At 35.2% G+C, this 26,338-nt stretch overlaps 1 protein-coding gene across 1 annotated transcript in view; it reads left to right on the forward strand.

The window, feature by feature from the left end:
* LOC111057582 overlaps nt 1-26,338 on the forward strand; it is a 65,495-nt gene extending 39,157 nt beyond the window's left edge. The window contains exons 3-4 of the mRNA XM_039431438.1: nt 20,550-20,699; nt 22,165-26,338. Coding sequence (XP_039287372.1) covers nt 20,557-20,699; nt 22,165-26,338 — 4,317 coding nt within the window. The 5' untranslated portion in view covers nt 20,550-20,556. The remainder of the gene's footprint in view (nt 1-20,549; nt 20,700-22,164) is intronic.

A 26,338-nucleotide genomic window follows, 5' to 3' on the forward strand; every position in this document is an offset into this window, starting at 1 on the left:
CATAACAAAGCTGCAAAGTCAAAAATTGTGTTCAAAACATTCTCTCCAAATTTATTTGTCAATTGGTCTATTTTTGCATAACTGAAAATCTCACACTCAACACTGAAGCTTCTGCAACAGTCGTGTGGATGTGCGTAAACTTGTGAAATTATGTATCAAATTTAAGAGAATTTGATGGTCTAAAAGCTCATGATCAGCATGGATTTTTCCCATCGATATTCAAAAAGTTAAAAGAGCAAAAAATTGAAGGAAAATGTTTTTTTTTTCAAAAATGTCACATCTTTTAGAGCGGATATCTCGAAAAGTGAAAGAAATATAGAAAAAGTTGTTAGATCAATATTGTAGGAAATTATGTAAGCTTCAATTTCTTATGGAATAGTCATGTCTGTAAAATGCTTAATTTTCGAGTTATATGCGAAAAACCAAAAAATGGTACCTTTCAACCACCCCCCACCCCCTTTGGCACAGGGGGTAGGGGTGGGGCCTTTTGAGATGTTTACCTTATCACTACCCTAAACAGAACTGTGTGGTCAAAAATTGTCTTCCAAACTTTTCCCTCTATACCCTTTGTTGAGCATTCATTGCCTGTACTAATAGCATCAGCTGAAGAAAAGTGAAATGCGCGTGTTCGTGGCACATACGTCAGTACGCACCTCTACATGAAGGTCGATCGCTAGTGTGAATTACACTGAAAACTAAATATCGACCTGACCGTATCCTGGAAAAATACCTTAATATTGATTTAATAAGTGCTGTATGGCGTCTTATTACAATACAGGGAATGAAATAATCATGAGTGCGTACATTAATTTATTAGCTTGATATTTTTCACTATTTACATGTTTTAATATAGTCATTGCGTCATGATAATCATATCTCAGTTGCACTAGAGGCATTGGTATTTGTTGAAATTATTTCCACTGGAATTTTTTTCTAAAGGTGCGTAGAGTCACGCGCCACGAACATGTACAATTCACTTTTAATCAGTTGATGCCAAGCTTTTTATATCTGTATCTTACAGTTTCTGTAGAAATACAGGTATGATCAGCTGATTAAAGGTGAATTGCTCATGATCCCCGATAATTCCAGAGGTGCTAAAATAGTAGCCTATATTTCGCACCTAGAGCAGAAAATGAGATTTTTCCGGCTCGATATCGGTTTTCAAGTCCGAGGCCGTAGGCCGAGGACTAGAAAAGATTGAGAGCCGGAAAAACATTTTTGCCCGTGGTGCGAACGCTATTTTTCGCCACACACAAAAATAAACAATATATATATGAGAATAGTTGTTTACTAAGCACTTCCGAAAGCAGAAGTGGAAGGTGACAGCTCTAGCAAATCTGAGGTAATCTGAATATCAGGAAATTGTCCAAGTATTTTTATTTTTTATTCTGATTTGTCTGAATAACCTAAAAGATTATGTTAAATTATGTGGGAGGTTGAGTTTATACTTCTTTATTCTTTCAAATGACAATAAGATGATATTATTATAAATGTTTTAATTATTGAATAATGAACACAAATAATGAAAAGTTTTTTGATCAGCTGTTTTTTGATCACCTTTCTTAGTTCCATGTTAGCGGCTGGAAAGGGTACCCTTTCTACCTCTCGTCAGACGAGAGTCGTCTGCAAACAATGCCTTTCAGATCTATGTAGGGACTGGAAAACAGCTGCTTTCTGAGCAGTGTGGCGAAAAAACGTTTTCGCCACATTGTGTATATATATATATATATATATATATATATATATATATGTTTATTTTTCTGTGTGGTGAAATAAAGCGTTCGCACCACAGGCAATAGTTATTTGTATATCTAGAGTGAAAAGTACGACTTTTTCTCCCTGAGGGAAAAGTTTGAAGCCCGAGGCGAAGCCGAGGGCAACAATTTTCCTGAGGGAGAAAAAGTATTTTTCACTCGTGATGTACACAACATTTTTCCTCCATCTACATTTTTTTATAGAAACTGCAAATAAAATCATTCTAATAACTTACGTATTGGTGACAATGTTTCCCAACAACATAACCTAAATCTTAAACTTTAAAACCGGCCGTCTGATTGGCACGGCCGATTGCGCTATCTATCGGCTAAAGTTGTAACAATCAGCTGGGTGTTTACCAAAAATGGCTGACTCCAGATCACGCGGTTCAGATTTGAATTGCAGATCAAAAATATTTGTTGGCTGGTATTTTGAATAGAATAAGATATTTTTAAAATTGTATAAATTTTTATCGTCTACTTATATTAAGAATATAATATCATACAAACATATATTTCATGAGTTGATCAAATTTCTGGTTGTGGTATTGAATTCAGTTGACTCAATGACAGACACCTCTTTATGCTTTCTCATCTGAGCTTAGACCTTCTAACCTATTATAATGTAAGTTTTTAAAATAGAGATGCTTCCCATGTTATTTAAATGGAGTCACTTTTACTCCCTAGGGAGTTTTTCTGTTTTTTACTACCGAGGGCGAAAAAGTGACACTTTAGTATTATGTTTCAGGGAGTAAAGTAAGTACTTTAGCCAGTAGGTGGAGGAAAAAATGTTTTTCCGGCTCTCAATATTTTCTAGTCCTCGGCCTACGGCCTCGGACTTGAAAACCGATTTCGAGCCGGAAAAGTCTCATTTTCTGCTCTAGGTGCGAAATATAATTATATGGTACTATATGGTTAACCATTCAGCCGCTATCCTTAACTTGGAAACTTCTGAGAGGCCTTTACGTTCTTCCGACTACGTTTAACAGTTGGAAAAATAATTTCAATAATTATTATTCTGAGAAATTTTCTTGCTTCCACCTCCATAACTTTTTCTATAAAAAAATTTAATACACCGTATTTTAATCTATAAAATAGAACTTTTACTATACAAAAAAGTTTCTGTCGTAAATTTCATGTTTTCTGCTCAAAATGTCTCGACATTGACGTACATAATCATTAAAAACTATAGGTGGTAGTGATGTGATCTAGACACCAATAAATTTTTTTCTTTGTTTTGATACAAAATTCTTACTTATTATGTCATCCTAAAATTCTGAAAGAATTAATATTCACAAACTTATTTTTCAATTTCATCACAAAAATTTAATTCTCTTTCAATCCCCCAACCCTGGAACTTTTTTAGTACTAGGTACTATAATGTTGTTGATGATTTCTACATACAATTCTGTGCTTAAATAGAAAAACTCAAGAAAGTCGCTATTTTACACAAATTGGCAACGCTTTTATTTCTTCGTATGTAGGTCCATTCTCAACTTATTTTATACAGACTGCAATCGAAATTTTTTCATGGATTAAGTTGTATATGATTACAATTTTATGTTATTTTTGTTCATTTTTATGATTTACAAATAGGATGAATTATTTCAATTTTAGGATAAAAAAGTTCCAGGGTTGGGGGATTGGAAGAGAATATAATTTTTGTGATGAAATTAAAAAATAAGTTTTTCTTTTGAATATACTACCTTTGATATACCTTTTTAAAATACTACCTTTGAATTGAGTATGTATGATTCTCAAAAACTTAGCATATTTTCCAATAAATTACATTCAAAGATATAAATCTCAAAGTAAATGTTTTGAATTTTTGATAATGACATTTTTATCCTTTAGTAATCAAGTGTCTTCAAAAAATGAAGGGTAGGCTACTAGTAATAATTCTTTAGCTATCAAGTAGTAACTTAGTCCTGTATGAATGAATCAGATATATAAATCATATAATAAAAATATATAAACAATAGAAAAATAAACAATCAAATATATGTAATACAATCAGTTATATTAAATAAATATTGTTTTCTATTATCAATTTATTATTGTACTCTTCAGGAAACATTCTATCAGTCTACTGCCAATTAGAAAGTATAGAATGTAAACATCATAATTTAATACATGTTATACTCTGCAACAAACAAGCCAACAATAACACAATTTTTCCGGAATGAATAATTCAATATAATTTATTTAGTAATTGTATTATGAAAACCAACCTCAACGTGGCCTTCAATAGAGAAACCCAAGATTTTTCCTGTCTGATCCATTTGTAACCCAAGATAGTTTTGCTCTATGCTAATCCAGAATATCTACTTTCATTTTAAGATCGAAATATAGTATCTCTGTGTTGTTACATGGGACAATGGGAGAAATAGGTGCTAAGTCAGAAACCCCAGGCTCATATCCCGTACTTGAACAGTAGTACCAGCTAAATAAAGTATCTCTGTTTTGTCTTGTTGGAGCTATGGGTCTTTCGACGGAAAATCCCAGGTTTATTCCCTGTGCTAAGACAGTAGCACCAGCTATCCTCTCCACCTTCTACCACAATTATTGATAATACCTGAAATGTGAATCAATTAGCCAGTCCAAAACCTGGACTGAGAAACCTGGAGAAGTGTGATGGAAAGTAATAATCCTTATGAAAATTATATTGTAATAAGTTTTTCGTAAAATAATTATATTATTTGAATAAGTATTTCTATACATTATTCCTACTTTCTAGTTCTCAACAAAATCTCGAAAAGAATATATTGAATGAGCCGAGAACTTATCTTTCAAATTTTCAAAAAAGAAAGTCTCACCTCTAAATTCAGCTTATTCTTGAAAATTATCTAATATTAATTATTACGGGTACATTCTATACTCTCTGCCTACATCAGAAACAACAGTATAAGCGTCAGCATGGAAAAATATCTAGTACATTGTATTCTTGGTTTTTGCTGAAACACTCAGCTTTAGATTCCAGTCTAACATTTCTAAGAATTGGGCATGACCAATATTTTTGCTCAAAGTTTTCCCTGATCAAGAGGAAACATTGCAAACACCTGATGATTGACGCAAACATTACCATTAGAATGAAACCTATCTAGATTTTATGAAAGATGAAGAGTAATATTAACATAATTATGTGGATAGATAGTTGAGCATCTTTTAGAAAAATGAAATTCTCTCTAAGGGTTATGCTGACATGAGCTCGTGTCTTATGCGTGGGTAATGTAGGGGTTGATGATGAGATAATTTCAATTTCCTTAATTGACTTTTGATCCCAGAGGAGAACATCAAGATTTCCAATATTTCAACAAATAATAAAAAGAATGGTTTTTTTACGGTACCGGTTGAGTCAGATAGTACAGTTTTTAATAAATTAATACCTATGGAACGAAAAATACTATTCACAGAATAATAATAATACTATGATGTCATTTTACATCTCAGAAATGTCTGAGAATCAAGTTTTACCAGGTGAAGACCGTCTTCAGCAATGGTCAGCAAAGTCTGAAGCAACGCTCTCTAGTTGGATCCCACTCTAAAATTGCCCTATCAATTTGAACAACTTTAATCATCAATGAAAATTACTACCTCCAAGTTGACAAGACTAGTGTATAACTTGGAATGGTGCTACGGAGTATTTACACTCAACACAGAAACCCTGTGTAGAGTGTAAATACTTTACAGTCCCGGAGACTGTACACTCATTATTGCTCTCAAAATCATCGTATGCGAACATTCGTTAATGTCTGCTCCAGGGCTGAAAGACAGGAGCAGTGCTGCCGATCACAACAGTTGAAACAACTACTAATAATGAAATATTTCAGTCAATATAGGCATGAAAAAGGGGGTGTGCTTGCACTATATACATTATACTTCTGATTTTATAATATATTGTTTGGATACATAAGAAAAGTTCACAATCAATTTTTCATGCCAATTTTCTTGTGTGATACAGAGTGTCCCAAAAACCTAGTATTTCCCGTTCATTATCCAGTTTTCAGTCATTTCCGCCAAATCTTAGTCATCAGATAAAAAAATTCACTCTCGCCTTTTTTTAGATCATGAAATGAAATTATTCGGATCACTCTTATCTTCCATGAGTACTGAGTTACAACTTTTCAAAAATTAGTAAAATTTTAAGAAAATATCAATTTTGATAAATTTAAGTTTTCAATTAAAAATTACTTTCGATTGTCACCATTTAAATGTATAATTCCAAATCACTTTGAGCGTAATTTTGTGCTCTCAACCTTAAATCAGATCTATCTCTTATAGATTTCCAGGTACCGGTACACCTGATAACAGTGCTCCTTGTATTTTGAAAAACACCTTATTTTTAGTTTCAACCATCACAACTGATTTCATTGTTCTCTTATTATGATTTTGTAACATGATATAAGTTTACAAGACCACCCCTTGGATACACTACTTATTTTAGTATTTCCCAGTGGAGAGGAGCGCATAATTAAGGACACCTCAAGGATCAAAATTTCAAACACTTGTACCTTTTGATTCAATGATCGGATCTCCTCGTTACTACAGCTCATTCTTCTCGTCTCGTCAAGGCGGTTCAAACCCATGTATCAGTCAAATTCGTTGGTCAAATGAGAAATCTTAAGGTGCGTATATGCGCCGCGAACATGAGCAATCTACTTTTAATCAGCTGACTATATCTGTATTTTTACAGAAACGGTCAGATACAGATATAAAAAGCTTGGCATCAGCTGATCAAAAGTGAATTGCACATGTACGCGGCGCGTATATCTGTACGCACCTTTATATTGATTGTGCTTTAACCCATATGCATGTAAATGGTGACAATTGGTAATATTGTTGATTAAAAACTGAAATACATCAAAATTTATATTTTTCTTTAAATGTTACTAATTTTTTTAAAAATTGTAACTCAGTAGGCTATTCATTCAAAGTATCAACAACAGCTGTAATATATAATTCACAATAAAAAAATATTTGATCAAGCTTAAAATCACTTCACTTGTATGAACTACTAAAAATTAAAATTAATAAAAACAATATAAAACATGTAGTACCCTTTTTTATTAAAATATTTTTAAAACTTTAAAACATTTCAACTACTATAATCGGCCTATTTCAACTTGAAAATGGCCAAAGTAGGCCGAAACTAGCCTTTGAAATGTTTTAAATTGTTTTAATAAAAAAGGGTACCACATGTTTTATATTGCTTTTATTATTATTTTGGTTAGGCGTTTATCTTACGTAAACTTAGTACCGCAAATTAAATTATTAATTAGCCTATAATTAATTTCTTGAAAAAATGAAAATAGCCCTATAACCATCCTCGGTGAACAAAAGATCTTCATGCTGAATTTGAAGTTAATCTGATGAATAGTTCAGATGTGATGTTGCGTCAAATATTTATTTCGTATCTCGTACCTGTATAGCCTAAGCCAATTTCTTCCTTCATAGCAGCCCTATAGGAGAAAAAGATACGGATACAACAAGAAGATAAAATACATGTGATGAACTGAAAATAGGCCAATAAAATTATCCTTGGGAAATTTAGAATCGTCATGCTAAATTTCAGTTGTAAATTTAGTCAGAAATTTCATTTCAATAATACGATCATCTTTAGATATAGATACTTGCCACTTCCCACTGTTCTGGCACTAGTGTCGGCAGATTAAAAATATAAATAGAGAATTTGATTTTGAATTGATTAAAATATTTACGTACAATGTTATAACAAAAATAATTGTGGGAGTAATTAATTCATAATTTTATTTATTATTAATACCAGATTCCACGTTTTAAATGCTTTAAAATAGTGTTTAAAGATGATAATTTTCTGGGGTAGGACCCAGACCCCCATTAGCCGGTAATGGACCTAATAGGCCACTGGACCTTACCGCCCTACCGCCACTGCAAAATAGCCATGATACCACTGAGTCGCAGATTATCACATTTCAAATTATTCTTATTGATCAGGTTTTCAATGAGAGCGGAGCAGCAAGTTCTACTCCCAATCTTAATTTCAATCTATCAGTCCAGACAATGAATGCTCAAAAAACTGGTGTAGAAGGAAACGCTTGGGAGACAATTTTTGACAGTTCTATTAAGGTTAGTGAGGAGGTAAACATATCAAAGGTACCTCACTCCTACCACCTGTGCGAAGGGGGTGGGGGTGGCTCAAACGTACCATTTTTTTTTGATTTCTCGCATATAATTTGAAAACTATGCATTTTACGGACTTGACTATTCTATACAAAATTAAAGCTTACATAATTCCCTATAATATTTATCGCACAACTTTTTCTATATTCTATCATATTCCAGATATCCGCTCTTGAAGAGTGTTAAATTAAAAAAAAAACATATTTGCCTCCATTTTTTTCTATTTTTGCTCATAACTTTTCAAAAATAGATGGAAAAATCTATGCTGATTATGTAGCATTGAATTCTGATCAATTTGTTGTATAATTCAACAATGTTTACGCGTTTCCCCACGACTGTTGCAGCAGCTTTTGTTTCGAGTGAGAAATCTTCAGTTTTATTTATTCAGCAAAGGCAAAGACTTTATATGTTCTGAATTTTGTGAGAATCGTTAAAGCCATTTTCGAGATCCGGTGAAATACAAACATATAAACATCTAAACATATACCGTTAACATAAATTGCTCGTTCAATAGTATAGGATTAATAGACCAATGCAACCAATATCCTAATTAATTGAGCCTTACAATATTTCTTGAAACATCTACTCAAATCTCTATTTGTCCCATAAACATATTACAATGACAATGGTTATAAAATAAAAATGTAATATACTATATAAAACGAAAAATAAAAAAATAACTTACTATTAAAAAGGATAAAATTTGTGTAAATAAATTAATTATTTATGAATTAATTAAATTAAGTTATAATGAATAATATTCAACCATGGAGGTAGATAACCTCCAACCTCTATGGTTGAATATATTAATATCTCCATGTTACATCTGCATTAATCCTAGGTGAATCTTTCCTATAGTCTTATTTATTAAAAAATAATTTAGGCTTACCTTTATTAGTCGTACCCAGTATAAACTTCTCCCTATTTTGAGAGGTAGGCCTACGTGGCCTACAATAAGTAGGATACCTAGACAGTAGGAGATCAAATCAATGCACTTTTCTCATTTTCATGACTTTTAAAAATAAAGAAGGAGAGTACCTGTATATTTTTAGTGTTGAGTTAGCCTTTGAAGTTATCATGATATATATGTGCCCTAGTGAAATATGTTTAACAATTTCACAAAGAATCGTTTTGAATATCATATTCATATGAGAACATGCGTGAATACAGGCTAATAACTAACTGAGCCTTCTTATATATCAATAGTTTGCAGGGTTTAAATATTTTGAATTTCTGCTTATATATTAAGTCATATTATTTGAAGTACCGAATCACAAGATAATATAGACTAATGTAGTGTAAGTTTTCAAGAGAGTAGGTATGGCGAAGGTAGCACCAGAATATTGTTCACTCTGAAAAAAAGACTAGTACCAGTGTACTGACTTATAACATCTACCGTCCAGATCAATATACAGTAATTACAAAAACATGAATAAAATAAAAGTGATCAACTTCTTTAGTTGATTGGAGGTAAGCTGAATTATAACCGGAACGGTCTATTGACTTGACAAAAAACAAGTCTTATCAATTACAGAAAAATGGTGGTGGGACTAAGTAAGCCTCAAAAAATTTATTTCTGGTTCAAATATGAACTGATAGGAGTGGACTGTATAATTAAAAAGCAATGAAGAAACATTTCTTCAGAAATCCAGAGCAATCGCTAGAACTTCCATAGAATGAAAGAATTGACTCACCAGATAGTCCTAAACCAGTTTGCAATACCTGAATACAGTTTCTTATTAAAGGTGGTTTGTCGGAGGTGAGGATATGATTTAGGAGATAACAGGATTTTTTCAACTACTATAGGTTTACATGCTGGTTTTCTCCTTCATTATTCATTTACATATTGTATCGAAGCACTATTTGATGAAATATAATTTTGAATCTGTGTAGGCCTACTTCAAACTCAAATAGAAAAAGTAATTTTCAGCAAAAGCTGGGTAATGAAACAAAACAACAAGAATAGGAAAAACAAAATAAGAAACATAATTTGTCTAGAAAGCTTATTGTGTAGGCTTTTTATGCGACCATTGGCTAAGCGCTACAACACCATCAGAACTGGGAAATACTTCCTCAATCACCCCAAGAAACCATTTCAACAGTGCGACATTTGGCTAGTCAACAAAGACTGTACCAACCGTGAGAGGGGTTCAGTTCCCCCCTATACGAATTTGCTATTCATGTAAATACTGTCTGCGTCATCTAGTACAGAAAGACTGGACCATTTGATTCACAAATTTGAATAAATCCAATTTATTAATTAGTCGATCTTCAACATTTGGAATGGGAAGGTAGGCTACTTAAGAGATGTCAAGGTGAGAAAATGAGCCAGTGTGAGTGCAAGGGGCCCACTAGGAATGGCACCCATTCGACAAAGAGGGCACTTGACAAACAAATATGATCATCATGTGTATGATAAGTTATGTTCAATCCAATAGAAACTATAAGGATTAAGATATTAACATTTTGTTAATAACTTTGGTGTAAACGCAGCTTTAATTTGGCAACATTTAAAAAGATAATGGCTTCAAAGGTTTTCTACTGGAGTATTTATATTCAAAATTTTAATATCCCACCAATTATAAAGTTGAAAAAAATGTACTGAATGTATTTCTCCTAGTAATACTTTGATGATAATAATAGGCCTATATTTTTTCAATCACTCTTTTATCATCATTATAATTAGGCTAGGCTTGAATACTTTAATAGTAATCTTGAGCTTTCTCGTTATTTATCACGTTGTACGGTACACATTCGAACTGTTTCCTTTGCTCATTGTGATATTCTTCTGCAAACTCAACCAATATCTATCCTTTCAAAATTGATTCTCATACCAATCTCAATGCAGAAGACATATAAAGGAAAGCTAAGATTAATTTGATAAAAGTGAAAACAAGAGCGGCTGCAGAGAATAAAGGCTGTTAGTGCAGGGCATTCTATCAGTGATTTTGAAGGAGAATGTGGATAATCAATGGATGAAGATGGTAAGCGCACCACTTTCCTTCCTTATCCTTCAAATATGTTGTTTAGACTGCACTTACCACCTAAATAAAACATTAAATTAATCTCAGCTATTGTTTACATTAACGAATTTTGGGACCTATGTAGCGTGAAGAGTGACACTCATAACTCTTATCCATGTATCTCATTTACCCGAAACATGTTATTTACCACCATTATCCACACACCCCTCCATTTCAAATTCAAATTTTAGCAACAATGCTATTGGATTGAATAAATGAAACATAATTTGAAAAAATATACGTAGGAATATTAATTAATCCTCTCAAATATTATAGCATCTTATAATATTGTCGATTCATAAGATAACTGGTCGGTTGAATGTCTGTTTGAAAGCCTCCGAAGGACGACAACCTCTTCAATCATTTCGGAAGGCACTCTTAATCAAGGAAAGAGGCTCCCACACACTTAGACCAGTATAGATGTGTGGTACGGAAAAACCTATTCAATCATTGAATAGAGGAGTTATTGTATGAATAGTTTCTGGATTATCCTTCTCTACTCAAAACTACTAAAACTCTCGAGCATGAGGAAACAAATGTACTATTTTGAAATGTAGGAGGGTAGAGATTTGAAGAAGGCCGTCAAGGAGGAATATCAGTATCATACTTTATCAACACACACGATCCTTCTTTTCTCATAATTGCAATATAGGCTGTTCGATGACTGGAACAATATTTATTCACTTATTCAAGCATTTTAAAATCTTATGAATGAACATTTTGAACATTTAAAATTTATATTGTGAAGATGAGGAGAAAAAACAGGCTCAAACTGCCCCAAAACTGATCCTTTCTCAAATTTTAAAAAGAAATGGATAAAACACTCGTAGGCCTATGAAACTTGAAGATACTATTTTATTCATTTTTTGTAATTTTTATCTTTTGACTGTCAATTTTCTTTATAAATTTGAAAAAATATACCCAACTGTTATCTCTCTGGCTATAGGAAAATAATGTGGAGATTGAAAAGAATTGGAATTTACCACACATTAACCTGTTTCAAGTGTATGAGAGTTTGATTTCTAGAATAGAAATGCCCTCCGAGTTGATTGAAGAGGTTGTCATCCTTTCGTAGTCTTTCACACAGGCATTCAACCGATCACTTGTCTTGAAGAATTATCAAGTTTATTAGAAGGAATATATTGTAGGATACTTATAGTATGAATTCATATACATACGTATACTTTTCAATGTATCTTCATTAAATACATTATCGATTTATTGATTATCGATACATGATTGATTTTGTTGATTTTTCCTCTCACAAATGAATAAAAAATGAGAGTTTTACTATAAGAGAGCAAGTACCAATTGAGAATTCATAGATAATAAATGAGAAATATTCAATGCATTTTCATTATTGGATCATGAAGAGTTGATTTTCCCTCTCACAAATAAATAAAGAATGAGAGTTTTACAATAAAAGAGCAAGTACCAATTGAGAATCCCTCTTACAGATAATAAATGAGAAATATTTTTTTCACAATAATATAGCAAGTATTCAATACAATTCTCAATAATTATTGAGAATTCTCCACGCGGTATGCATGCTTTAATATATTCGCCCTTATATGTTGATGTAGTTTACAATTAGAGAGATTCAACCAGAAAACTATTTCCTGATCAAGTATGTGAAAACCATAATTTTCCTGAAGAAAGAGATCTTCCTAAGGTATTAGGCAAAATGTTCTATTGATTCTACATAATAATAAACAGTAAACAGACAAGATAAAGTATTGTGAGAGGAATGCTTTCTGAAACAGTGAAAACAAGACAGTATCTCAGTAAATTTTCAATTGACCATATCTCCTGAACAATAGTAATAGTATCTCCATAGTATATTATCTACATAATATTATAGTACAATCAATGTTTTCACGTTTTCAATTCCTTATTCAATGATCAATTTTTCAAATTCATTAGCATTGAGTAATTGAATTATTACAAATAGCCAGGGGAAGCATGTTAATTTTCAATAAGAGAGCAACAGGCTCTTTATGTGAGGGCTCCTACAAAATCGATCATTCTGAAAGATCCAGCCGTCCAAAAGTATTGAATTTCTAGAAAAATTGAAATATTGTATGAATCGTAAGAGATGTCGATGGGACTTGAAAGTTATGTACTTTTTGAGAAAAAGACTTACAAAGTTTCTCAATTAACATTGAAAGGATAGGAAGAATAGACTTTTAGAGCACCAATGACGTCACACCGACCAGCTGGTTTGGATTTGTTACTGCGCATCTTTTCGTGGCCAGTATGTTCTTCTGCAAACTCAACCAATATTTATATCCTTTCAAGATTGATTCTAATACCAATCTCAATGCAGAAGACATAAAGAAAAGCTAAGATTAATTTGATAAAAGTGGAATCAAGAGTGGTTGCAGAGAATAAAGGTTGTTAGTGTAAGGCATTCCATCAGTGATTTGGAAGGAGAATGTGGATAATCAATGGATGAAGATGGTAAGCGCACCACTTTCCTCCCTTAAAGGGAACTCTTATTCAAGAAAAGAGGCTCCCACATACACCAGTATAGATGTGTGGTACGGAAAAACCTATTCCATCATTGAATAGAGGAGTTTGTATGAATAGTTTCTTGATTATCCTTCTCGAGCATGAGGAAACAAATGGACTATTATGAAATGTAGGTGTGTAGGAATGTGAAGAAGGCCGTCAAGGTGGAATATTATAGTTTGTGTAAAATAAGTTGAGACTTGGCCCTCCATCCGAGGAAATTACATGGTTGCCAATTCGTGTAAAATTGCAACTTTCTCAAATTTCCAATTCAACGTCAGAATTGGATGTAGAATATCATCCCCGATATCCTAGTAGTGCTAGAAAAGATACAGGTTTGAATGATTAAAAGGAAATTCAACTTTTATGATAAAATTGGAAACATCGCGAAAATTTGTTTTTCTTTTGAATATCACTTCTCTCAGAGTCATGGGCGTCGTAATGTGTATATCAAATTAACGGGGAGAATATCTCCTTTCTATTGGTGTCTGGATAATTTTTACCCGACCTATGGTTATTTTTTAATGTTTATGTTCGTCAATGTCGAGACATTTCTAGCAGAAAACATGAAATTTTCGACATGCTATAAACTTTTTTGTTTCAAAAGATAAAGTACCTAGGTTGGTGGTGAAAGCGAGAAAGTTTCTCAGAAATAATTGACATTTTTTCCAATTGTCAAACGTACTCGGAACAACGTATTTTAGCCTCTCAGGAGTTTAAAGTCAAGGATAGCGACTGAATGGTGTGCCATCATAGGCTGTCAGTAGCTGGGATCTACAAAAACAAAAAAATCTGGTGTGGCGCACTCACAACTTTCCTTGCCGTTATGAAATTTTATCACCTGACGCTAGTGTTCTCGCGCATCTCAAATCTACTATTCAAAGATTATGAGACAGCTGGTGATAGGACAATAACGCTGGAGACACACGAGGTCTGCTATATCTTCGTAGTGAATGATTTAATAGAACCAACAGTTGCCAACAGTTTGCAATTTAATAATCACATTTTCTTGATTTTCAAGCTTATTTTCAATTTTAGGTGAAAATGTTACTGGACATAAATTGCAGAGATTTTCATGCTCAATCTTTTCCACTTGAAATTTTTTGTTTAAATTGTATATGAAGGCTGCTAATTGAGAATCTAGAATCAAACTTTGCTTAGATGGGGCGGAGTTCCTGAAATTTTTACAGATATGGGACTTGTTGCAGTTGATAGAGCTTATCAATGACTATTTCAGGTATGAATTTGATCAAAATCGTTGGAGCCGTTTTCGAGAAAATCGCGAAAAACCCTGTTTTTGACAACATTTTCGCCATTTTAACCGCCATCTTGAATTGCATTTGATCGAAATTGTTCGTGTCGGATCCTTATAGTGTAAGGACCATACGTTCCAAATTTCAAGTCATTCCGTTAACTGGGAGATGGGATATCGTGTACACAGACGCACATACACACACACACACACACACACACACACACACACACACACACACACACACACACATACAGACCAATACCAAAAACCACTTTTTCGGACTCAGGGGACCTTGAAACGTATAGAAATTTAGAAATTAGAGTACCTTAATTTTTTCGGAAAGCAATACTTTCCTTACCTATGGTAATAGGGCAAGGATAGTAAAAATCTGGTGTGGCGCACTCACACAACCTTCCTTGCCGTTATAAAAATTTATCACCTGACGCAAGTGTACACGCGCATTCCAAGTCTATTATTCAAAGATCTGCCAGCTGGTGACAGGACAATAACGCTGGAGACACACGTAGTCTGCTATCTCTTCATTGTGAATGATTTAATAGAATCAACAGTTGCCAACAGTTTGCTTTATTGGATAAACACATTTTCTCGAATTTCCAATTTTAGGTGAAAATGTCACTGAACATTAATTGTAGAGATTTTCATGCTCAATCTTTTCCACTTGAAATTTTTGGTTTAAATTGTATCTGAAGCCTGATAATCGGGAATCCAAAATCACACTTTGCATTGATGTGGCGGAGCTCCTGAAATTTTCACAGATATGAGACTTGTGGCAGTTGATAGAGCTTATCAATGAATATTTTAGGTATAAATTTGATCAAAATCGTTGGAGCCGTTTTTGAGAAAATCGCGAAAACCCCTGTTTTTGACAACATTTTCGCCATTTTAGCCGCCATCTTGGATTGGATTTGTTCGTGTCGGATCCTTATAGGGGAAGGACCTTAAGTTCCAAATTTCAAGTCATTTCGTTGATTGGGAGATGAGATAACGTGTACACAGACGCACATACACTCTAAAGGTGCGTACAGATATACGCGCCGCGAACATGAGCAATTCACTTTTAATCAGCTGATTATATCTGTATTTTTACACAAACTATAGTACCGCATTGCCGCTGTATTAGTACCCTGCCACTGTATGCCTTCTCTGCTGCGCATGTCCATCTCAAGTCCGAAGTTAATTTGAACGGAGTATAGTTGTGAAGAAAAGCTGTTATCGCAGCTCTTATCGATGGTCAGGACCCAAAAGAGCGATTTCCAGCGCAGCTCCAACATGTACATTAGAAAAAGCACGTCAGCATTACATACATTATGCTGTTATCGCAGTTAATATCGTTTATCACAGCTACTCTGAGGCTGGAAATCGCTCTTTTTGGTCCCGACCATTGATAAGAGCTGCGATAAAAGCTCAGTTCATTTCTCAGCTAGTATCGAGGATCAAAAATGGATTTTGTCATAATATTAAGTTTATCGATAAGGTAATATCGATAGTTTGTATATCAATGGGTCAATCGATGGTGATCGATACTCTACTAGATGTGGGGTTTTAAGCCGGGTTTAGACGCTCAAGCCATTTGCGCAAACTGGCTTGCACAAATTCTGTTCTGACAGAACATCGGCTTGCGGTTGGAGTATTGGAATGAGCGTTTAGACACTACCTACTCAAGCCATTTGCGCTGTCAGGCCAAAAGGAGCACACGAGTAGCCTTCTGCCAGCCGGAGGCCTATGCACCATTAATAACTTTCATTGAAGATCCAAAGGTCGAGCACCTTACACGATGGTTGCTTCATGATCTTTGGTATGCACCAAATCTGTTGGTGCATACAATTGCACCAACAGATTTAAGAAAGGAAGTGATATTTCATTTAATCAGTGAGTTAAATAAATTCATTCTTTTATGTAGATTGAAATACCATATTATTCTAACTACTCATTTCATATTACTACTTTTCATATTAATATTACTATTCATTCTTATTATTCTACTATATTTTTTTTCTACACCCAGTAAGTATATTCTGTAAATAGTTTATTTTGGCTACTGGAAAGAAATAGTTGTCCATTATCAAGTCATAGATTGTTTAATAATTACTAATTTTATTTTCCAGATTATATAGGAATACATTAATTTATGAACTTGCTGCACATATGAATCAACTGCCTTCTAACCACACTTCATCAGTCAAAGTTTGATGAACTTAGTATTTATACTACTTTACAGAATTCACTGACTACATATCAAATGGCAAACTTGTCAGGCCAAGCAAAGATGTATTGAGAATTGTTAAGTTTGTTTACAGTGATACATTTCAAAACTGTAAACTACTGAATAATATCATATTGAGAAGTTGTATGGTCGGGGACCAGGTTTATGCTGCTGACATCATTTTCGTTTTAGTTGGAATGGAATGACATCTTTTATTCTTCCAGGTCCTATTATTACCATAGATCGATTCAGATCACCACAATGTTCATAATAGATTTTTCTGATTGTTGCAAAGAAATAATTATTGGTATATGCAACTATTTGAACCTGATAAATTAGATTGTTGAATGACAATTGAAATTCAGTGAAGTTTACTTGTCCTTTTCCTCGTATTTTATTCGGTGATGAGTAGAGATGATTTATAAGTTCATATTTGGATTCATCTTTCAAAGTTTAATTTTTTTTTGAACTTTTAAAAATTAAAAATGTTCATGTTTAAACTTTTTAGGTGTTTGAAAACTTCTTAAAACCTTTGCCTGTCTCTTCGTGAGGCAGGAGTATTGTTATCTTTGTACGTTTACTATAATTATAATCATATGATAATGGAAAGCTATATTAAAAACAGCTATAACTCCCTTGTTTTCAGGTATTTTTGGAAATCGGACTTACCCTTTTTAAGAATTTGGGGTAGCTGAAATCAGAAATCTTCTATCTTTATTTTTAAGGAAGTTAGACTTTGAGAAAAAGTGATGAGTCATACTTTGAGCAAACGTCGGCGTAATTGTTAGATCCGTCGGCTTATTTGTAAGATCCCCATGTGAAAGCACAGGAGAGCTGCGAAATATGAAATATGATCTTCCGTAATATGATCTTCAGGAGCTAGGATTCTGCCGTTTGAAAGAGGCCTAAGAGGATTAACATATCAAAAGTCCTCACCATACCCCCTGTGCTAAAGGGGTGGGGGTGGTTTGAAAGTTGCATTTTCACTCATTACTTACCTGTTTATATTTTGAAAACAATGTGTTCTATTGACATAATCAACTACATAAAAGTGAAGCTTAATAAATTTCCTACAAGTTTTGTATGATAGAGGTTTTCGATGGCGATTGGCGAAAATAATGTCAAAAACAGGGTTTTTCGCGATTTTCTCAAAAACGATTTTGATCAGATTTATACCTTGAACAGTCATTGATAAGTTCTTTCAACTGCCACAAGTCCCATATCTGTAAAAATTCCAGAAGCTCCGCCCCACCTATGCAAAGTTTGATTTTTGATTTTCAATTATCAGGCTTCAGCTACAATTAAAAAAAAAATTTAGTGAAAAGATTGAGCATGGAAATCTCTACAATTAATGTCAGTAACATTTTCACATAAAATTGAAAATAAGCTCGCAATTCGAGAAAATATTATTATTCAATTGCAAACTGTTGACAACTGTTGATTCTATTAAATCACTAGCCGTCAGGCTCGCTTCGCTCGCCATATCCGTCTAGCCAGGGGGCTCCGCCCCCTGGACCCCCGACTGGATCGTCCAAGAATGAGATTAGCAGGCTCGCTTCGCTCGCCTGCATTTTTATCATGTTAGGACAATCCAGTCGGGGGTCCAGACTAAACGTCTGGCTAAACGGATATGGCGAGCGAAGCGAGCCTGACGGCTAGTAATATAATATTCCCAGGATTGAAGTAGCAGTGCCCAATCAATTTTTTCGCGATAAATGCTTTTAAATCTTCAACTTGGTGCCAACCTAACAAAGTCAACTCAACTTAATGCCAACCTGACAAAATTATTAATTTAGTTGCCAGTTAACAACTGTTTCGAAGAGGTACTCTATCTAGATTATAGTTCTATAGTAACATATGATATGGAAATTTCAATTATAATTAAGAGATTGGGAGAAGAAGAATATACATGCTAAAAGACAAACTTTAAACCCTTAAAAAGAACCCTTAGGGTTAAAATATCGCCAAAAGATTTCTTAGTGCGCCTCTAAAGGGTCAACTGAACATACCTACCAAATTTGAACGTTTTTGGTCCGGTAGATTTTTAGTTATGCGAGTGAGTGAGTGAGTGAGTGAGTCAGTCAGTCAGTCAGTCAGTGAGTGAGTGCCATTTCGCTTTTATTATGTAGAGTCACTATGAAGAGATAACAGACCTCGTGTGTCTCCAGCGTTATTGGCCTGTCACCAGCTGGCTCAAATCTTTGAATATTGGATACTGGCGTCAGTTGATCAATTTTCATAACGGCAAGGAAAGTTGTGTGAGTGCGCCACACCATATTTTGTATTGTTGAAATTTTTATTTTATTAAAATTCATTATAATTTTATATTAAAATTGAATATTACAAGGGTACTAGAAGTTATTTCTGTAATTGAACATTCAAGAAGCCTATCAAAATATTCAATATTGAAAGCATAAGTATGTAAGAATCTGTTTTTTCAAACTTCCGGAGAGAACTGGGTACTTGAAGGAGATTATTACCTTATCTCTGCTTAATCAACGTTTGAGCGCAACTGGAGTCGCTGCAGTCTCAGCGCTAGTCTCTGCTAGTATCCATCGTCGCTTCGACAAGAACAGCTCCCTGCTAGCTTCGCTACTCTTATCGCAGCTAGTATTGTTTAACACAGTTCCAACATAAACGCGCCCTTATAATTAAAGTTTGAACCAATTCGAGTCTAAGCCAAAGGCTGACTCAAATAAGTTGAAGCTTTCTCTTTGCAAACGGCCTTAAGTCTGATAACTTGCTTAGGAAATTAATAATTCAAATTTTTGCAAATGAAGTATCAAATTTGAAATTGAAATTTCAATTTCTTGCAAATTAAAAATTATTCAAAATTTTGTGATGAAGAATCTCGTATCATGTGAAATTACAAATAATTCTGAACAAGATTCCACAGAAATGTTGAAATTTAGTATTGGGGAGAGAGGAATGCTAACAAAAAATAGTAAACCATGTCATACAGTCAAAATTGAATTTTTTTATTGTTATAACTTTTGAAGGCCTTCCTATTCAATCAAATCAATATTTTGGAGCATATTGACCATGTTGTACAAAGGTTATGTTCTTTCAAAATCACTCATTAGATGTAATTAACATACGCTTATTAGCCTACTTAGTTGGAAGTGCAAAGGGAGTAGAAAAACTCAGAGATTATGAAATTAGGGTGCCTTCATGGTTTTATGAAACTAATACTTTCCTTACCTACGGTAGTAGAGCCGTGAGTCCCTATTTCATATCGGGGCCGTGAGACCCCGGTTACTACCTACGCGGTTACTACCTACGGTAGTAGGGCAAGGAAAGTAATAAGGAAAAAATGACATAACATTTCTCATCAGATATGCAAATTATGTCCTACAATATATTTTTTATTTATAGTCTATGATAATTTTATGTAGACTTAATAAATTTATCAATAAAGAAAATATACAATGAATAGATCAAAGCATTTGAAAGAATATTAGGTAGGATACTCCTAAAGCATACAATGTCGACATGAATTCGATCTTACATGACTTTTGCAGAAATGATAATATTTGCAAATTATTCAGCAGTGGAACATGTGAACATATCGCCTCTTTCAGAACTCGCCACTCTACAACGATTGTGTTTGTTTTTTTTTGCAGTCGCAATATGAGTGTTATAGTGAGACTCCAGAACCTGCCTTGGTCGGCGGTAGCTGCCGATATTCGCCAGTTTTTCGCAGGCCTGTCGATTCCAGAAGGAGGAGTCAATATAGTTGGAGGTGAATTGGGTGATGCTTTCATAGCATTCAGGTAAAAATTCTTCGTTTAGGTGATAAACTGTTATCATAAATAACATTTCTTTAAATGTTGAATTTAGCTAATTCCAGTCATTGCATGAAAAATGAACTGTTATTAATAAAATAGACATTTGTTTTTCATTTGAAAAATTGATCCACTATGTTTCTGAAGATTGGCATCTGAAGATTGTGTTGCCTTGGTGTGCAATCATGTTTCTACTTTCTAAAATGGTATATACTTTATTTTATCCAAACAAAAAAAAATAGTCCATTCAATATTGACATAAAAATGGGAGTGTGCATGCAATATATATTGTACTTCTGACTTATATATTGCTCGGATACATAAGAGAAGACCAGAACCAATTTTTTCATCCAACATTTCGATGTGCTTGATACAGAGTGGCCTAAAAATAAAAACCACGTATTTTCGGCTCATTTCCACTAAATCCAGTCATCGGACAGAAAACTTAGCTTTTTTTAGATTTTCTGAATAAAATAAAATCAGTCTGAGCTCTCTCAAAAATGTGTAAAATTATAAGAAAAATCAATATTTTGCTGAATTCTAGATTTTACACAAAAATATCTTCCGATTGTCACCATTTGAATGCATAATTCTAAGTCTTCTGGACGTAATTTTATGCTCTACAACCTGAGAACAGAACTAGAGCGTTCTATTTTATATATATATATATATATATATATATATTATACACTTTAATGTAATGTACTTATTGTAAGAATGAAGAATAAATGGTACATTCATTTGAATCTATTTTGTTTCGAATAATTTGAAATATTAATCATATCTATCAAATCAAATATCCTGATTTAAGCTAGGTGTACACTTACTCGAATGCATAACCAGTATTGCAGTATCAAATTAATGTATTTCATTCAAACAAATGGATTATTCTTTACTATTGATTTTCATTCATTCTATTTTCAGTAGATTTTATGAGATTCGTTGTATTCATACAACAATATTACTTATGAACTATTCAATTATAGAGCTAGAACAAAACAAGAGATAATAATAATAATACTGAGGGTGATGCCCACATAAGCTCTTAGGCTTGTGTGTGGGTAATGAGTGAGGGATGATGATGAGAGATGCCGACTACTTTTTAGATATCACAGTAGCATAAACCTAATCAGTTTCGAGAATAAATTTAATGTGAAAAATACAGTACGTAATACTGTATTTAGAAACTAGAAGAACTCATTTGCTGTTGTTGATAAATTCAGATGATTAGGCTGTAACTGAATCGTTGACTTGATCATTTGATTCTTGGACTGGTAATGACAGAGTAAATGATGTGATGTTGAAACGTTATAAATGAATTCAGTAATATGATGAAGTTGCAGGAGTAATATTTATAATGCATAATGGGAGAGTGAATTTTCAGTGATAATATATATGATTTGATTATGAATCTAATTCAATATGCCATTTCACAACTAATGGTTTTTTGTAGCACTGATGAAGATGCCCGCCTTGCAATGCAGCGAGACGGCGGAAAGGTGAAGGACAGCAAAGTGAAGCTCCTCCTGTCATCTCGCACTGAAATGCAACGGGAGACCACTCGTCAGCAGAGCATTCAAATGCAGTACCTGCAAATGCAACATTTGCAAACTGCACCTGCAGCTGCAGGTACACAGCCAGCTGCATATCAAATGCAGCAGCCTACATTAACCAGCAATCCTGGTGCTAGTGCAGCTGCTCGCACTTTTCAACCTTCAATGCCAAATGTGCAGCAGAATATTTATGGACAAGCACAACATGGATCTCAACCTCTGCCTGCCATGACACCAATGCCAGGGATGCAGTTTCCTCAGATGACCCCCTATTCAATGGCAGCTCCTGTAAATCCTTTGGCAGTGAATCCTTCACCACAACTAGAATTGTCCACACCAAACAGCCAAATGCATATCAGGAATCAGCTACAATTAGAACAACCAGTACCTTTGGGACAAGTTCCTTTTCAAACAGGGCCACACATGAATCAACCCTATCAGATGCCACCTGCCCAAGTTAACCAATCACCAGTCTCTCAAGCAATGACTCCTGTAATGCAAACACCAAACCAACATATTGCACAGCCACAAAACTTTCTACCCGTCAATCCACAACACATAAATGTGCCATCAAATTTTCAACCATCAATGCAGCAAGTGCCTCCTGGCTATCAAGCTCAAATTATGAATCAGCCTCCACCATTTCAAGCTAATGCACCTCGAATGACTCAACCCACACAGCTCCCACCAGCCAACACACAAGGCAACCAGAGTATGCCACCTTCTTTTCCACCCGCTGCAGGCTTTTCCAACTCAAATACGCCTCCTTTTCATTTGAATGCCAATCAACAAGGAGACTCTCCAGCTTTATCTCCACAAATATCAAATGTTGAATCTGCCCCAAATTCCAGATCACCTCTTCTACAAAGAAAGCCTGAGAACAAGGTAAATGCCAGTAGTGACAATTATAGTAACAAGAATGATAAGACTAGAAGAAGCAGATCACATTCATCAGGATCTTCCGGTTCACGGTCTCATCCACGAGAGCAAAGAAATAAAGACAAGTATCCAGAGAAAGACAGGAGGAAGAGGAATAGTAGAGACTATAGACAGAGAAGTAGTAAGAGAGGGTGTAGTCGGTCTAGAGACCTGCGATTTTCGAGAGATAGAAGACGGGATGATGACTCAAGATCAGGCAGAAGGAGTGACAGTAAACGATCTACTGATCCCAAGCACCTCTATAAGGATTATGAAAACCCTAACAGCAACCTCAAACCATCAGTTGTGCCAGCTGTTAAATCAAAACCATCAACCACAGCCTCAACTAATTTGGAAAATTCTAAATCCCCAGCATCCAAAACAGCTGAAAAAACAGAATCTGACCACAAATCCTCTCAGAAAAGTGATAATAAGTACAAGAAAGATTCATCTCAAAATAATAAGGATGTTTCTTTCAAAAAATTCTCTCAACAAAGTGATAATAAGTGCAAGAATGATCTATCTCAAATTAATAAGGATGTTTCATCATCTGATTTCACCAGCTCCATTAACAATGAAATATCAACAAGAAATCCATCATCAAACAATAGGACTTCTCATGTTGGTGAAGAATATAAGTATGAAACAAGTCCCACAAAACGTAAAGCTTCAAATGATGATTACAGTCAAGATTCTCACCATCACAATAAAATAGAACGTTATGAAGGAGGAATGAGAAAAAGAAGAGACTTAGATGACAGTCCTGCAAGATTTGTAACTGATAATCACAACAGGAAGAGTTTTGATGATCCAGGAAACAATCAGAAACCAGGCTTTAGGAATGAAAATTTCAATAGATTCAACTCGGAGTTCGGTGAAACAAACAGTTCAGACTATCCACAACGACCTAGATTTGATTACCAACCAAATTGCTGTGTTATAATTGAGAATTTTCCAATTTTCAATGGCCCCAAAGATGTTATTGACTTTTTTCACGGATTATCACCAGAAATGCATATCAAACTGCAGCGTGATAACTTCGGCCATTTTAATTCCGCTCTCATCAGATTTGCCAGCTACGATGATAAACTGAAAGGACTCAGAAGAAATGGATTCAAATTGAAAAAGTCAGAGGTTACTGTTCGTCATCTTAGTGATAGAGAATTTGATGAGGCAGATGATACCGTCCTCCAAGATGTTCCTCCAAAAGATCCTGTGTCAAGTACATCAAATTATGATGAGCTGGAGCTTTTCCAGAGAGAATATTATTTGATGGATTTTCAATGTTTGTGCTTGGAAGGATCTGAGGGTGTTGATCCAGTTTATGATTGTAGTAATGTTTATCATCCAGATATTCGTGAGGTGTTCAACCAAATAAACCCAGTCGATTTGTTCATCCACTATGGTGTCTACATTAATAGAGCTTTCATCCAGTTTGAGAGTCATGCTAAAGCCAATTCAGCCAGAAATTTGTTTGCAGGTCTAATGATTGACTCAGTTGCTATCAAAGTGTTTCCCTGCTCTGACGAGCAGTATGCAAAGTTCAAAGAAATTGTGGAGAAAGATGATTCCAATAAGAAACCTAAGAGAGAGCCCAATAGGAGGGAGAGAGTGAGAGGAAGGCCTATGTTACCAAATCCAGCTAGTTTTGGTACTAGGTTCAATGAGATGAAGAATTTTGATCCTAGAATGGATAATAGTTTCAATAATAATGATGGCATGTCAGAAGATAGCGATTTTGGAAAACAAATACCACGTTTCAACCAACGTACTCTACTCCCTAACCCAGATACAGTGTTGAAGTCATGCTGTATAATAATGCAAGGTTTGCCACTCAATGTGCACTATCAAGATATTGTGCAATTTTTCAGCTCCTTGAAAATTCAACCCAAGCTGATCCACTTGATGGTTGAAAATGACGCACCAACAGGAGATGCATTCTGTGAGTTCTACACAGAAGATGAAGCTGCTTTGTCAGTAAAGAGAAACAACGGTCGGTTGGGCAGGCATACTGTGCATGTGCGTTTGGTGAGCCAGGAAGAACTAGACAGAGCTGTAGGCAAGGGGATGAAACCTCAATCACCACCCCCACCTCATGTCCATGCCTTTGTTGGTGCTAGTCCATCTCACCCGCCCCCAGGACCGCCCCCAGCAGAGTTTGCAGGACAGCCACCTCCATTCCCAGGTGATGGTCCCATGCCTCCTATTGACTTTAGTGGTGGGTTTATGGCTCGAGGTAGGGGAGGTCCAATGATGATGATGATGATGAGAGGGAGAGGTAGAGGACTTGAAGGAGGTGTTCGAGGAGGGAGGGGAGGCTTTGAAGGTGGTTTCAGAGGAGGGAGAAGAGGGTTTGAAGGAGGGAGAGGAGGGTTTGAAGGAGGGAGAGGAGGGTTTGAAGGAGGGAGAGGAGGGTTTGAAGGAGGGAGAGGAAAGTTTGAAGGAGGGAGAGGAAGGTTTGAAGGAGGGAGAGGAAGGTTTGAAGGAGGGAGAGGAGGGTTTGAAGGAGGGAGAGGAGGGTTTGACGGAGGGAGAGGAGGGCTTGAAGGAGGGAGAGGAGGGTTTGAAGGAGTGAGAGGAGGGTTTGAAGGAGGGAGAGGAAGGTTTGAAGGAGGGAGAGGAGGGTTTGAAGGAGGTTTCCGAGGGGGGAGAGGTGGATTTGAGGGTGGTGCTCGAGGATTTGACAGTGGTATAAGAGGAGGACGAGGTGGATTTGAAGGTGCCATGAGTGGAGGGAGAGGAGGTGGTTTTGAAGGTGGTATCCGTGGAGGACGAGGTGTATTTGGTCGTCGTGGTGGACTCATCCCACCCCACCCCGTTACCGCAGACCTTCCACCCTCCACTGCCCCCAATGACCATCTAAATGAAGACGACCTTCTTCCCGACTCGAAGGTGGAGTCGTTTGGTAAACCTGGCTGTGTGGTTGCCGCTGAAGGCATTCCGTACCGTGCAGACGTCAATGACATTATTGATGTGTTCAAAAACTACAAGCTGCTGGTGGCTGAGAATGTGATACGTAGGTATGATGATTATGGCAAAGTGACGGGTGATGCGCGTATAGCATTCGAATCACCGGATGATGCGAAAGAAGCGATTCGCCGGTATGATGGCACAAGAATGCAGAATCGCACAATCCGATTGCATTTGGTTAGATGA

Source organism: Nilaparvata lugens, chromosome 6 (genome assembly GCF_014356525.2).
Source record: "Nilaparvata lugens isolate BPH chromosome 6, ASM1435652v1, whole genome shotgun sequence".
NCBI lineage: Eukaryota > Metazoa > Arthropoda > Insecta > Hemiptera > Delphacidae > Nilaparvata > Nilaparvata lugens.